This window comes from Callionymus lyra, chromosome 13, assembly GCF_982586985.1.
Source record: "Callionymus lyra chromosome 13, fCalLyr1.hap1.1, whole genome shotgun sequence".
NCBI classification, from domain to species: Eukaryota; Metazoa; Chordata; class Actinopteri; order Syngnathiformes; family Callionymidae; genus Callionymus; species Callionymus lyra.
The window spans coordinates 20,200,321-20,215,777 of NC_141830.1; the positions used below are offsets into that span (position 1 = coordinate 20,200,321).

At 36.5% G+C, this 15,457-nt stretch overlaps 1 protein-coding gene across 1 annotated transcript; it reads right to left on the reverse strand.

Annotated features, from left to right (window-relative positions):
- Nucleotides 1-368: 368 nt before the first annotated feature.
- cd4-1 (CD4-1 molecule) lies at nucleotides 369-13,507 on the reverse strand. Its single transcript, XM_087805579.1, has 11 exons — nucleotides 13,452-13,507; nucleotides 9,384-9,469; nucleotides 6,336-6,396; nucleotides 6,041-6,187; nucleotides 5,820-5,969; nucleotides 4,198-4,434; nucleotides 3,746-4,114; nucleotides 2,952-3,209; nucleotides 2,380-2,477; nucleotides 2,268-2,311; nucleotides 369-1,230 (listed from the first exon to the last, which is right to left on the reverse strand). The coding sequence occupies exons 3-11, from the start codon at nucleotides 6,388-6,390 to the stop codon at nucleotides 1,185-1,187; spliced, it is 1,404 nt and encodes a 467-aa protein (XP_087661705.1). The 5' UTR covers nucleotides 6,391-6,396; nucleotides 9,384-9,469; nucleotides 13,452-13,507; the 3' UTR covers nucleotides 369-1,184.
- Between the last annotated feature and the right edge of the window lie 1,950 nt (nucleotides 13,508-15,457).

Below are 15,457 nucleotides of genomic sequence, written 5' to 3' on the forward strand. Positions count from 1 at the left end.
TCACTCACACTGTCACTGTGACCCAAATAGGTGGTTTTAAAGAAATGAATAAAGATTAATTCACAGCATTTATTACTTCTGCCAAGATGGGTATGTTATAATTTTACTTTTTAAGTTTACTTTTAAAAGAGACAAGGAAGAAATAATTAAAATGTGTTGGTGTCCTAGAGTTCCATCTGGATTAACGACTGTGAAAGAATGGGCTTCAGTCTTCCTTCCAGCCAGCTGACCCTTCGAGGTGGACACTCCCCGTTTGATGACCTGCTGTAAAAAACCTTGATGCTTGACCAATGACAGCAGAGTGGGTTTGGTTACGGTAAATGAGTTTTAATCACCAGAAAAACAAAGCATTTTCAGTAGGCGGGGGCTTAAGCACATTTTCCAATGTAAATATATCAAAGAAAAGAGAGTTTTGTACAAACACACACAAACTGAGGAGTACAATAGAGGTCCAAGATCTATTTAAGAAACACTTAGAACAACACATTAGTTGGGTTTCAAATGGAAGGAAAAACTGAACTTCCAGTTGCTTCACTGCTGTCTTTCTAATCGATTTCTTCTGGCAATGATGGTTTTGGCTGCGAGATACTGCACCATCTGAGTCCTCCCGATCATGAAAACTACAATCTGTTCAGATCATTACAATCTGTACTCACAGCCATTTACACAATAAAACAACCAGAAGAGTGTTGTGTGTTCATTACTTTATTTTTATGTTCGTGTTCGCGTTCCCATCCAGGAGTCCAGTTCTGTAACTTCCCAGGTCTGAGGCGATGTGAGCAGACGATGAAACTGTGTGACGTCCAGATCATAGCGTAGAAGGCTAACGGCGTCTTAGGACATTTTTTCTTGTTTTTCAACGCCAAAAAGAGTTAGATTACAGAGGTAACACTCACTCTTCTACTACTTATTTTTTTATTTGTTTTGTAATAAAAAAATCAGTATTTTAGTTATACATAAAAAAAAATAACAATGAGCATTTTTATTTTTATCGTGGTATTGAAGAATTAATAAAAAATGCATGATAGAACCTAAACATTAAGCTTCATTATTTCAGAAGACAGAATGTGTTTTTTAAATTTATTTTATATTTATATTTTAAAACATATTGCAGAACTTGGTGGTTCTCATTTAGCTCTGCTGCCAACAGGAAATATGTTTTCAATTATAAAAGCTGATAGAACTTATGAACCTGGTGCTTGCTGGGTCCCCACTCGCCTGATCTTTGGGCTGAAAAAGAAAAGCGAGATTTCAATTACGCATTGAAAATGGTGACACTAATGCAACTTATTAGCAACTTTTAATCTGGACCAATGCTTTTTCCTTATGGAAAAAAATATGGATAAATGACTTAGACAGTAGACTGTATGCGCTTTGGAAGCGCTAGCGATATTTACTTCGAGTACTTCCGTTTTTTATCGCTTATTCTTTACGTCTTCTACAAAGTAGCTTAAAATATAGACTTATTTTAATTTTTTTTCGAAACAATTATTCCCACGAGGCTTCAAGACAAGATGAACATTACGGACCAGAAACACGCAGGTACATGGATTTTTTTCAAGTGTGTCTTTTTAGATGAAGATGAAGATGAAGCTCACTGAGCATCATTCGCTTCATTAAAATGAACGTACATTTTTTACATTTACTTTTTACCTGCTATGTTTGTCACTGTGTTGCCTTAGACTTTTAAAGATGTATTTTAAAATTGTTGTATTGTTTTGTTTTTAAGCGCCTCGTTACCATGGTCTGTGAAAGATGCTTAACAAATATTAATTACTTACATTATAAACACAACCTCTCATAATGTTGAAGCCATAAGTACCATCTGATGAAATGATGACACTGCTTCATTTATGTACCTAGACATATTATCACTACATATGTTGTAACACATGATAGAGTTCGAAGGAGTTTAAATGTCTTGAGTGTTTTTTAAGGTAGGGAAGGACGTACCGTGGATGTTTTCTAATGATATTATGGTTTGTAGTGGGAGTAAGTAGGAAAGAAAAGAAGGAAGATGAAAGAATATAGTTGTTCCATTGAGGTGAAGACGAAAGTGCAGGTAGGGTTGGAAAACAGGTGTAATGTCATAGACAACGATATAGAATATTAATAGGGAGAGAGGCTTGGAAAATGATGTGAAAGTGTCCGGACACACTTGCCATACCAACACTGGTATAGCTGAAATAACAATGGCTGAAAACACGCGATCTAATGTCTGATTGAGGAATACCAGAGGAACAGATGGAAAAATATCTCACACTTACTGCTTACAGCGACAGTATTGTCTCCTGCGTGGTCTGCGCTTTTTCTAAAATCAAATAAAGACAATCGTGTCATTTGACATTTAGTTTATAAAATGTATTTGTGAGTCTGTACCTGTCTTCGTCTGTAAACGAGGCAGATGAGGACGAGGAGGAAGACGGTGACTGTGGTTGTACTTATGGTCACCAGCTTCCACTGGCTTTTTCTAGGCTCTGCACATAAAGTGAAGCCAGAAAAATCAGACCGTTAAGGCCACAAAGAAAGCAAAAATAAAATCAAGGCAGTTCACAAAACCAAAACATAATCCGGAATTACTCATTTATTTTCAAGTTGTGTGTCTTCCAGGTTTCTTTGGTTAGAAGTGGATGTCTTGAGCTCCAACAAACAGCAGAAGTTTGGCAGTTGAATGAAAAGTTTCTTTAGCCATATTTTTGGCTGCATTATTAAAACGAAGCGTCTGTAGAGCAACAACACGGTTGGATGGATGGATGGATGGATGGATGGATGGATGGATGGATGGATGGATGGATGGATGGATGGATGGATGGATGGATGGATGGATGGATGGATGGATGGATGGATGGATGGATGGATGGATGGATGGATGGATGGATGGATGGATGGATGGATGGATGGATGGATGGATGGATGGATGGATGGATGGATGGACGGACGGACGGACTCACCAATTGTCACATGTGTCACAGCTGATGTCAGGTAAGTGTTCTCGTGCCACAACTCGCACATCCACCTTCCACTGTCTCCACTGGTGGCTTCAGGAATGACCACAAACATGGGGAAGTGGTCACGGGGCTGAGGTGGAAGAGACGATGAAAAAGGAGGAATCCATTTCAACCTCAAGTCAGAGGGCAGTGGGCGGCTGGTACTGCAGCTCAAGTTCAGCAGCTGGCCGATGAAGAGGGTTTTATCTGGACCGGATGAAACTGACAGAAGAATGTTATAAATACTATTTGCAAAAAAAAACCTTCAAGAGGTGGGTTTCAGAATTTTTTGGGGGGATAAAAGCGTTTTTACGTCACATATTACACATTGAATTCAATGTATGAGAGCAAAGTATGCAACAGGACTCAGGTGGATTCGAACGAGCACAACGATCCCACAGCAGATGTTGTTTAATAAACCTTCTGCCGGGAAAATCAGAGCCAGAAAGTATCTTGTGTCCCCCGCCAGTGAAAAAAAGGGAAGGACAAAATGACAATCTTAGATTCCCATTATATACACTGAAATCACACAGTCCAATTAAAATGTAATTTCTTGTTGCACCCCTGACAGCAAAGAAGTGTGGTTAGGTCTAATTAAAGTAGTTTGAGGAGATGAGAATGACGTGGCAATGACAAAGAAATGACTTCCAGTTTGTTTGGAATATTAATTAAGCCACTGGAAGATAAAAATGAGGTTTCCGTGATAACTCGGGAGCAAAGGCATATTAATTTGACTTTGATTCTCGGCACCGACTTACTGTGGAGCGTTTCTACGTGTATGGTTGTTGTCAGCGTCACGTTCCGAAAAACCATGGAGCACTGGTACTCTCCTTCGTCGTCATCCCTCCCTAGTTTCCTGCTCAGAGAAACAAACGCATGCTTGAGCTGCGCGGCCGGACTGAGTCCTCGGCCCTGGTCTTCCTTCCAGGTCAGCATGTCCTCGCGGAGCAGTGAAAACAGCCTCTGGGGACCCTCAGGGATGACCCTGGACCCTGGCAGGAAGTGCCAGTAAACACCCAGGAAGCCCTTGGATTTGATCTCTGCCCAGGAGACTTGAGGAGTGATGGAGCAGGGCAGGGTCAAAGGTGAGGATTCAGAGGTGTATTGGTAGTCAGGAGCCGTGAGTGCTGAGGGACAAAACATAGAGTTTGCGGTGCGAGTGCAGCTGATAACAGCGTCATCATGTGTGCATCCTTTCACAGGGACTCACACAGGATCTTCACCGTGATGGTCGCTGTGTATGTCATCTGGTCAGTCGTCAGCACACAAGCCCACTGGCCTTGCTCTGCAGTTGTGACTCTCACCGTCAGCTTCCCTCCGTCCTTTTTCATGATAGTCCCACAAGGTTTTACCCAATGAATCTCTGGCACCTTGTAACCCACCGGAGGATTCGTAGAACAGTCCAGATTTAGAATTTCTCCAGGAAGCAATGTAGAAGGTGAAGACACTGATCCAAACATCCAAAAAAAACATACATTATTAGTGGAGACAGAACGCTGTTTGTTGTGAAATTACATCGTCGTAATTGTTATCTAGAGCGTAAAAATGGGATTCATGGGACATGATCGTTGATCACTGATTCTTTTGGATTTCTGCTGGAAAAGGACATTGTATCGAGGGTGTTTATTTTCCCCACAAACTGTTTATTCCCACGATATGAGCGTTATTTTGTTCATCAACTAAGAAGCCGATTGTTAGTGAAGACATTTTAGTTATCTTCAGAATCTACTTTGTTGAGCGTTTCGTTGGCTTTATTAAATCATTTCTGTTACTCCAGAGCTGTGAAGATGCGTGTGTGACTTCCTCTCTAAAAGTCATTGGTTTGCTACAGCTTCATTAGCAGAGACATCCCGAGCCACTCAGGACAGGCTCCCGGGGAGCGATACGGTTGGTTACCTGACTCTGTTGCTGCAGAAAGCAGACAAAATACACTTATTCACGCCTACCTAGCACTGGGTTCTTAAGCACTTCTAGAATGGTCACAGGGGGAAAAAAGACAACTTCATGAACTACCTTCCCAATGTTTGATGAGAAAGAAACACCTTCAAAGGACTTTTAAGGCTGTTTGCAATGAAAATAACTTTCTTAAGATCTATGGAAGTCGTCCTGGTTGAGAGGGTACCCTCAGAAGCAACAGGCGATTCTATTTCTCAGCTTATATTAGGTTGTCGCGGGTCAGCGAGGGTTGAGCTGAGGAGCAAAAAAGATAAACTTGATCAAGTGTCCACTTAAAGCTGCCTCTTTCCAAGATAGCTGCATCCAAAAATCTGCTTTAAAACTGTCGTTCGGTAACAGACTTGAGTGAATCCACAGATATTCCGTCCCCAGTATCGCTAATGTCATGCAATCTAACAATTGTTTCAAGCCTTGTTTCATCAAGTTGACCCTGCTTTGGATGAACCGAATTTGGGATAAGCCGTGAGGTTATCAAAGTCGTATTCAGTGGTTCTTCAAAGGGCAATGTTTCATAGAAGGTTCTCAAGGTCATGATTAACCGAAGCCGTAACCGAACTGAAAGATAAAGACACCGGCAATATTTTAACTGAAGAGCATTTTAATGATCTCGGGGTCTTGTCTGGGAAGTATGAGGTCGAACAGGTGAAGCGATGCACTCATGATAATGTCAGCCCCATTAGAGAAATACTAGACACAGCTATTGATTTACGGATGAAACCCTATCCTCACCTATGGTCACTATGTGTGGCCAGCAATGAATAAACAGGGTTGTGGATACAAGTGGCTATAATGAGTCTCGGATGCAGGGCGTCTGGAATCTACCTCAGAGAACACATGAAATCTGTACGGATAAATGAATATGACGGTCAAACTCACCACTGTAATTGCTGAGTACGAAGGTTTCATTTACAGGCAATTTATTTGACAAATAGTACATCGTGGTCAGTCGATAGATTCCAAAATCCACTTCTTTAATGTCTTTGATTAAAAGTTGATTCCATGAAATGCTGATCCTCCGACGATGAACTGCAAGGTTAGAAATGAAGGAAAGTCACTCAGAGATTTGGGATCCTGCGTATAGTAGAAACAGATCATACCTGAGAAAAGCTTAGTTCCGTGAATGCTAACTTTAGCAAATAGTTCGTCATCTTTGGTCCAAACCTGCTTGTTCTGCCATGACAAACTCAACTGAGATCCAAGAGAAGCTGAGCCACCGAGTGCAGCATAGATCAACTGTGCAGTAGCTGTTGAGTGACAGCAGATGTACCCAAGAGTCAGGTTGTGTTGCTAAGATAATGACCCCGGTGACATTAGACGAGGTCAAACGAGGGTCAGACACAGGATGTTGACGTTGGACGAAGATGAAACGGATCCGAGGATCTATGTGTTTACCTGTGATTGAAGTGATCGCAGTGATCAGAACAGCCAAACATCTCTGCCACATCATTCTGGTCTGTTAACAAAAGACATTGAGTTTCATCTGCACATCGATCCCAGAGGGGGCTCAACAAAAACAGGAGTAGATCTATTTTGAACGAGTCATTTAACCAAGGTCATTGTGCTCCGAGGTTTTTAAAATACAAATTTGGGAAACAATTCATCTTTGGTTTACAAGACATTTAAATCGGTTATTTTCTGTAATTCTTAAAGGGAAACTAAACTAAACTCAACTATACTTTGTTGATGAAGTTTGACGTCGGACTTTGTGAATTCTTCTGGTCAGTAATCTTTTTTTTCTTCTAATGTTGTACTACTGCACTTAATATTGAACTTTTAATTGTTTTTATGTGTAACTTTTTTGCTGTCCATCCTGGCCAGGTCTCTCTTGTTGAAGAGATTTTAATCTCAATGAGACTAAACTGGATAAATGAAGGATAATAATACTACTACTAATAATAATAATAATACTACTGCTACTACTACTACTACTATTACTAATAATAATAATAATACTGCTACTACTACTACTACTACTATTACTACTACTACTTCTACTACTACTACTACTAATAATAATAATACTAATACTAATACTAATACTAATACTAATACTGATACTACTGCTACTACTACTACTACTACTACTACTACTACTACTAATAATAATAATAATAATAATAATAATAATACTGCTACTACTACTACTACTACTACTACTACAACTACTACTACTACTACTAATAATAATAATTGTATCATCAGTATGTGTCTGTTTGTACAAAACACACACTTTTAATTGAAATATTTACATTAGAAAATGATCTTAAGCCCCGCCCACTAAAATCTTGTTTACCTTAACCACACCACTCTGCTGAGATCGGTCAAACATCAAGGTTTGTCACTGCACATCATAAATCCCAGAAGTCTACCAGCCAAGGGAATCGTTGTATAAACAAAGTGGGGCGTGATTACAGCTGGCTGGAGGAGGAGTGAAGCCATTACAATGTCAAAATGGACTCCGCTCTCATAACCTTTCGTTCGCCGAGACTGTTGAGAACTTTATAAAGTAATAACTTTAAAAACTTCATCATGATGAGAGACTTACTGCATGTTGGAGAAGAATAATTCAACATTTGAAACATGTGAGTGAGGAGAGTCGGGTTTTCACGATTATTTAATGTAGGTGACGTAAAAATGTTCTATGAATTAATGAATTAATGACAGGTGTATTTAAAAAGTGTTTGAATGTATTTATTTTATCCTCTCCCCTTGATACTGGTGACACTCTCAGCAGGAAGTCAGTGTGTTTGTGGTGGAAGCAGATTTACTGAAGTGAGGTGGTAAGAAGTCTCAGAAGGGCAGAGAGGGGGCGAGCTGTGGTGAGATCTGCACTGAGAACTTCCAGTGGTGGTGGTGTTGCCCTGATTCGACTTCTTCTCCCACACCTTCCCTTCTCCGCCTCGCACGCCTCGTCCTCCGTGTTCCACGAGCGATCTCTACACCAACAGGTGTGGAAAACCACAGACGCACAGAAGCGCCGAGACACTTCCTCTTCGAGATAAATACATGTTTCTGATGACTCGGTGAAAGTGGAGCTGCCACGACACGCTCCAGCACTGCTGACAAATATCAAACGTGGCCTTGAATGTTAATTGTTTTAGAGAAGTGACATCATTATTAAAACAATATACGTGACTTGAGTTGTTTGTCTGCATTAAAAGAATCGTTAAAGAACAACAAGTTCTCAAAAATATATTTATTATAACTGAAAATTGAAAGATAATTAGACATTAAATAATGACTTATGATTAAAATCACATCAATTTGAGACTTTCACATCTCGGCTGTGCTGTACAGTCGTACGGATGCAACGGACATGGAACCATAAACTTCAGTTGAGATGTTGTGGTCTTTTGTCACAGCTCGACTCGCTGGCACACAAAAGCAACAGGAAAACACATAGTAAGTAAGTAATTTGTATTTATAGAGCGCTTTTCCAGACCAGGGTCACGAAGCGCTTAAACAATCAAAACAATATTCAATAAAGGTCAAGATAAAACTGATAACACAACAGGAGTTCCAGAAAATCAAGAAAAGCCTGAACAAATAAAAACGTATTAAGATGTTTCTTGAAGGAGTCAGTAGATCATCAAACACAGATCGTTCCAAAGCTTAGGAGCAACAGTCTCGAAGGAATTCTCTCCTCTGGTCCTGAACCGTGTTCAGGAACCATCAGTAGATTCCACAGACCTCAGAGCCCGAGCTTGGGTGTAAGTCAGGATCAGATCACTGATGGAAGGTCTGACCATGAATAGATCTGAAAGTAAGATCCAAAATTTTAAAGTTGATCCTGAAAGAAACTGGCAGCCAGTGAAGAGTTTTAAGGATCGGAGAAATGTGAGTTCTTCTACTAGAGCGGGTCAGAATTCTCGCTGCAGAGTTTTTTATCAACTGCAGGCGAGACATGTTAACATTCGAGGTCAACTACTGTTAAAACCCAACTCTCGTGACTCACTCACATGTTTCAAATGTTGAAGTTTTCCTCTCCAAGAGGAAGTCCCTCATCATGATGATGATTCCAAGTTATTACTTTATAAAGTTCTCTACAGTCTGAAATCTTTGTGAACGAGAGGTTACCTTACAATTTGCTGCTTTATAGATTTTTTTTTTTAACCATATGTCATGGCTTGAGGGGAGAAAAACTAGGGCAATATTGACTAATCAGGTCAGTTCAAAAGAGAAAGTTCTATTTGCTGAAGATAGACAAGTGATCCACTGAGACGTTAAAAAGCTTTAACTGAGAAGTCGATCTGAGGGAAAGAGTTTGTTGTCGGGAATAAAAAGTAATAACAATCGTATCAGCCTTTGTTCACTTTGACATATTTTTACGCAATAATTTGACTTTCAGTTTGGTTGCTCCTCTAAATACGGAAAAAATGAAATGAGTTTGAAGATAAGAACTTTGTTTATACAACAAGTCCCTTGGAGGTGGAGACTTACAGGATGGATGACGCGCAGTGACACACCTTGATGCTTGACCAGTCACAGCAGAGTGGGTGTGGTTATGGTAAACAAGAATGAATCTCCTGAAAAACAAACAACAACAATGTTTTTTTAAGCACATTTTCTAATGTAAATATTTCAATGAAAAGAGAGTTTTGTACAAACACACACTGACGATACAATAGAGTCACACATCTATTTAAGACACGCTTAAATTTACACATTAGTTTTGTTGCTCTATAAGCTAACAATAAATACGACTGTGGCTAATATCGAAAAAGAACAGTTTGAAGAGCAGAAAAGGAAAGTACATGTTTGTTTATGAGCACAAGTGCCTTTTCAAACTTGTTACCAGAAGTTTCCAAAAAGGTAAAAAGATGAATAAGAGGAAAGAACACTTCGTGCTTCACTATATTTTCTCAAACATTGCATCGAGCATCATTATCCCTCAGTCGCACACACACAGCTTCGCTCTCTCACACAACCTGTACAATTGTTGACTGACATGTTTGTGTCTTTATTGATGCGTCAATCACATTTGGAGCTTAAGTGCGTGACTGAACACATGCTTCCCAAAATAAAGGAATGTTTACAGCTGTGACAGCTGCAGTTCAAAGTCAGTAAATAAGAGTCATCGAACGAAGAGTAGAAAAATAATGAATCTTTATTAGATGTACACAAAATGATTTATGTCATAATACCTGTCAAGTGTTCCAAACTGCTGCTGTTTTTTTGGATTTTTAATTTCTTATATTATATTGCGGTACTCTGACTATAAAAACTAGTTTTACTCATTGATACATGTATAGGTATTAATGTTTAGTTGCCACATTATTTAACAATGAAATGTGTCAAATCTGTTGAATATCTCAACTATTTCACGAGGAACATGTGAAATTTATCCACTTGTTTTTTGGGGGTTTTGATGTGTTTTTCATGTAAATGGAGATGATGCTTTGCACTAATGGAATAGCGAGTGAAGCGGAAATTAAGGATGAAGAGGGAAACGGTCTTGTGTGGAGCATGTGAAGGAAGGAGGACAATACAGACGTCTGTTATGATATCACCCGCAGAGCAGCGAAGACATTATTCTCACAAGAAGGAAGCAAAACACAGAGGGGAGAAAAGACGGAATACATTGAATTTGAAAAATACACTTGGATGTCTCTGAGCTTCGGTCAAACTGCTTTCACTGTGAAAGGTTTTCAAAGTCTAGCTCTAGGTTAGGTTAGGTAAGGTTAGGTTAGGTTAGGTAGAAGTTTATTGATCCCTCAGGAGGTCTCCTTCGGGAAATTGTTTTTTTCCAAATTATCCACAGCAAATACAGCAATTTTTCATGAAAAATAATCAAAATAAAATAAGAACAAAGAGAAATAAAGAGAAAAAACAAGATCATACAATTTAAGTCTAAAGATGAAGATAAAGAAAATAGATCAAAGAAAAATAACAAAGACAAAGGATACAAATAACAATTAAAAAATTAAAATTAAAAAATTAAAAAAGAAAAAAAAATCTCATGATCTTGTACAAACTCTCATTTCTTTTTTCAATATTTTGCATTTAAAATAGAACAAAACATAAAGATATAATAAAATACACATAATAACATCAACTACTAATTTCATTGTAACTGTGACCCGGTTCTCTTCATACTGGTTCTGAACAGGTTAAAACAATGAAATCATTATAAATATATGAGAAAAAAAACAACCTAAGATAACAAATGAATTGTTTGTGACGTCGTCTATAGATCCACAGACGACAGCAAGATTAGTTTATTTAAAGATACATATATTTACTTTCCTTACTAGTATAGTTGGCCAACACTAATCCATAGAAACTTTTATTATCATTATTTGTTTTGCCTCCTATAATATTTGTACTTGTTCTATAATTTAAAAAAAAACACACAGGTTGGTGATATGCATTAAACATATTTTTAATTTAAAATATTTATTTATTTATCCAATTTAGATCTTAACTCAATGTGTGTTTTACTTCAATTAAAAAAACAAGTATTGAAATGATTAGTTGGGAAATAAACTATAATATGTTTTGAACAAATAATAAATTCTCAAACACATTTACTAGTAATTATTTAGTTAATAACATATTCATTTAATGAAGAAAAGAATACAAATAATAAGATTGTTTATGTTTGTATTCCATACTTTCGATGGGTTAAGAGAATTGAAACGTAAACATTGTTTCCGTGAATAGATAAAAACATCAATATTATCTGAAGAAATACTTGGATAATTAAAAAGATTAAATTCTTCATCCCTTTGACTGCTTATGTATGAGGTCGTGACACAAAAACACTGCTTTTAATTCAATTGTCTTATGTGAAAATTGACTTCATTGCTATGGTCATGAGGACAGAAAGTTTATTACCAATGTATAATGTGTATTGTCACAACAATGATGAATGTTTTATCATGGTTCTAAAAAAGTTTTTAAATGCCTTTTGAATAATTGCAAAAGTAATTAACTCTTGGTTTGTTACATAAACAGGGATCAGTTTCATAACTAGTTTGAAAGTTTTAAATGGACTTTCAGTGTGGACACACTGACCCGTCACAGCAGGCCAATATAAAAAGAAGCTTTAATCCACTCTGAGATATCAACTCTCAATTTCCAGCTGTGAGGCTCAAACTGCTGCTGAGAAAATGCATTTCAAACTGAAACCTTCCAGAGCGGCCGGTCAGAGGCTCTCACTTTAAAACATGCCTCACGTCATTATAGTTACAATCCTACTTATCAATAAATATCCTATATTGTATAAGTTTGTCTTTTTTTTTTGGATACAACGTAAAGTATTGTTTTGCCAAACTGTTCCGTCTTAATTATACATTTAAAGAGAATTAAACTATTATGTCGAGGACAGGTTTCGGCAATTTCTACAAAAAATGTAATGTAATGGAAATAAATGTATGATCAATAATTGATGAATATATTCAAGACAATAATAGATTTACTTGTACAACTATTTACGTTAAGATGTGCATGTTGTTCTTTTTGAAATATACAGAACGTTTCTCTTAATCATTAAAAAAAATAATCATTTTGAATTTGTCTACATTTTGCTTTTTTATCAAGAGGTTTCCATGTTATAATAAATGTAATATAAATGCGTTCATTGTACAGCAAGGTATGCATTAGACATCGAACATGTAAAAAAATACTATACCTTTAAGCATATTATGTAATACAACACTAGCTGACAAGTCAGGTACATACGTTTGCTTAAGTATATAAATAAAAGTATTATTATTATTATTATTAAAGGTCTGAAGAAAAGGGAACAATATATCACTTAAATAGAAAAGAGAAACTTGTTAATGACAAAGGATCGTATAAGAAAAATGACATTTGAAAACCAAATATCTAAAGAAAACTTAAATATAAATGTACTTTTGGAAATACTTGGATTTTCAGTGAGGTCTTCTGCCTTCCTCTAGGATTAACTTAAGGATCATATTATTATCATTAGTAACTACGTTACTTAGTTAGTCATACACGTGGTTTAAATTTTATCAAATTCGGACATATCTTACGTAATCATATCACACATGGGGGTCCCCTGTGTTCCCTTTCTTTTATGTTACGTTAAGTTATTTAACCATAAAAATGTTTCCCTTTAATACGAAACATTCAACAATATCATTGTTTGATTACATTAATTGTTAATATTATATCGTTTCAATGGTTTCATTTGTTTGATAAAAATCATGTATTTAATAGGAAATGTAATTTGAACACGTGTCACTCCATGAATATGTTAGTCCAACAATATATTGATGTATTATTTATATATATATTAATGACATATATGAACGAGTATTCAGATAAATATCATAACGATTGCATGAATATTACAAATAAATCAACTCACAATATCTGATCATGTTTTTAAAAGTAGGTCAACAGGTTGTGGATAAACATCATCAATATATGTGTTTGGTTACATTTATATATATATATCAAAATGATTAAAGTCCAAGACGGTGAGACTGGATTTGAATTTTGTTTTTTCTCTCTCTTCTCCTGTGCTGTCAAACTCACCGGCGCAAAAACGACGAATGTCCGAAATGCAAATCCTCACAGAGATGGAAGCTGTTGCAAGAGTTACTCAGAATTTCTGATGAAACAGAGAGACAATGTAGATTTTTTTCTCCCTTCCTCATTATTCAAAATCACTTTTTAGAAAGATAATATTGTAATATAAAATTATTTTCTATGCCAAAAAACAAAAGACAGAGAGTTTATTTCAGATGTACTTACGTGAGCTCCTCAGCACAGCAAGAACGACGGATCTGACTTTTTCTTCAACATACACACTCACACAGGAAGTGCTTTGTCTGCTGCTACCAACGTATCCATTTTTTAAAATTCATTTATTGATATTCCAAACTGGTTTAAGCAGGTGCTGGAGCCAATTGCATGTCAGTCCAAGGGCTTGAAAATTGGACCAGCAGCGACAGATTGGATTAAATATTGGAGCATGTTGGGGCCAAACAGGGTCAGTCGTAATCAAACGACAGTTTTCATAAAAGAAGTGAACGTGAAGGATTTATGCGGAATAATTATTTGCTCCCATAACCAGGATGGGTCCGAAGATTTAATTTAGTAGGAAAATATATCTATTATGTACTGTAGCTGATGATACGAGGAAAAAGTGATACTGAATATATATAAATGTTAACAAAAGTACAACAATTTCAATAATTCCAATCAAGACTGGAACAAAAAACAGTTTATAAAATATTGTACAAACAATCTTTCCCAGATTCTATTGACCACCTTTATCAGTCTAATAATAATAATAATACGTTTTCAATATCACTTTTTGTAGTACACAAACATGCTTTACATGTACTGAAAAAATGATGAAGATTACATTTATACAGGACAAGATACTAAAAATGTTTTGAAAAAAAGAATGGAGAAGTGAAAAAGAAAGAGAGGCTGGTAAAGGTATCATCAGGACCTGTAGGTGATTATGAAGAGACGGGTTTTGAGGTGAGATATTATATCATAATGTACTTTCTTTATCCTTCATAGTGTAGATGATTAAAGTAGAATAATTCTTGTTAATATTTTTGGTGTATTTGTGTGTTCGTAGTTTTGTGAGCCACAGTAATGTCTGGTGAGCTGTTCAATGTGTTAATTATCAGGGATGAAGGAAATGTAAGGCTTTATTTATCTGGAGAAATAATGTCAGAAACAACCAACAAGGACATGTAACCGTGTTAGAAAGTACAAATATTTGGAGGTGGTTATAAGAATCTATGAAAATATATACAAATATATCAATTATATATATGACCACACAAAAGTTCTGGTCAGGATCGGCACAAAACCAACATCTCGTGAATGAAACTTGTTTAACTAAGAGAAAAAAATAAATAAAGATCTGTTGTTTTTTTTATTACTTTCAAGGGCAATATAATAATATAATACACGTTGATATAATAATACCTGAAAGAGCTAGAAAAACTACCTGTTAAATCTAATCCCTGAAAGGTTTTTTTCTGTCAATTCATGAATAAAAAAACAGTTAAAAATCTTCTGAATGAGGTTAGCTAGCGTTCACATTTGGCCCCTGCTCTGTCGTCAAATGAGGCCCCTCGGCTGAAACACGTGGAACCTCTGATCTGAAGAAAAAAATCGACATAACGAAAATATTTGCCAAAATAAATGAGGCAAAAAAGCAAGAAAAAATGGCCACAATAAAGGTAGAAATGGACAAAATGTGTGACAATATGAGAAAATGTTTTATCATTCATTCAATTATCCTCAGTGAAATGTTGCATGAAGTTTAATGACACAAGTTTTTGTTTGATTATTCATTAAAGAAAATGTTTATTTGTTCTTTAGAATCACAAAAGCACGCAATCAAACATACCACCATAGCGACAGTAGCTCAGAAGACAAATGAAATCCTGATTGTTTCATTCTTTTGTCTTCATAATTATTGACATATCTCACGATTCAAACTCATAAACCACTAAAATGCCACAAGATTTCATCCGAATCCTATTTCCATTGAAAACACTGTTTAACATTCA

Coding starts and splice junctions, on each gene's coding strand:
- cd4-1 (XM_087805579.1), bottom strand. CDS start 6,390: ATGATGTGGCAGAGATGTTTGGCTGTTCTGATCACTGCGATCACTTCA. Junction 4,435..5,819: donor CGTACTCAGCAATTACAGTG/GTGAGTTTGACC, acceptor TGTTTGGATCAG/TGTCTTCACCTTCTACATTG. Junction 2,478..2,951: donor TGTGACACATGTGACAATTG/GTGAGTCCGTCC, acceptor CTTTATGTGCAG/AGCCTAGAAAAAGCCAGTGG.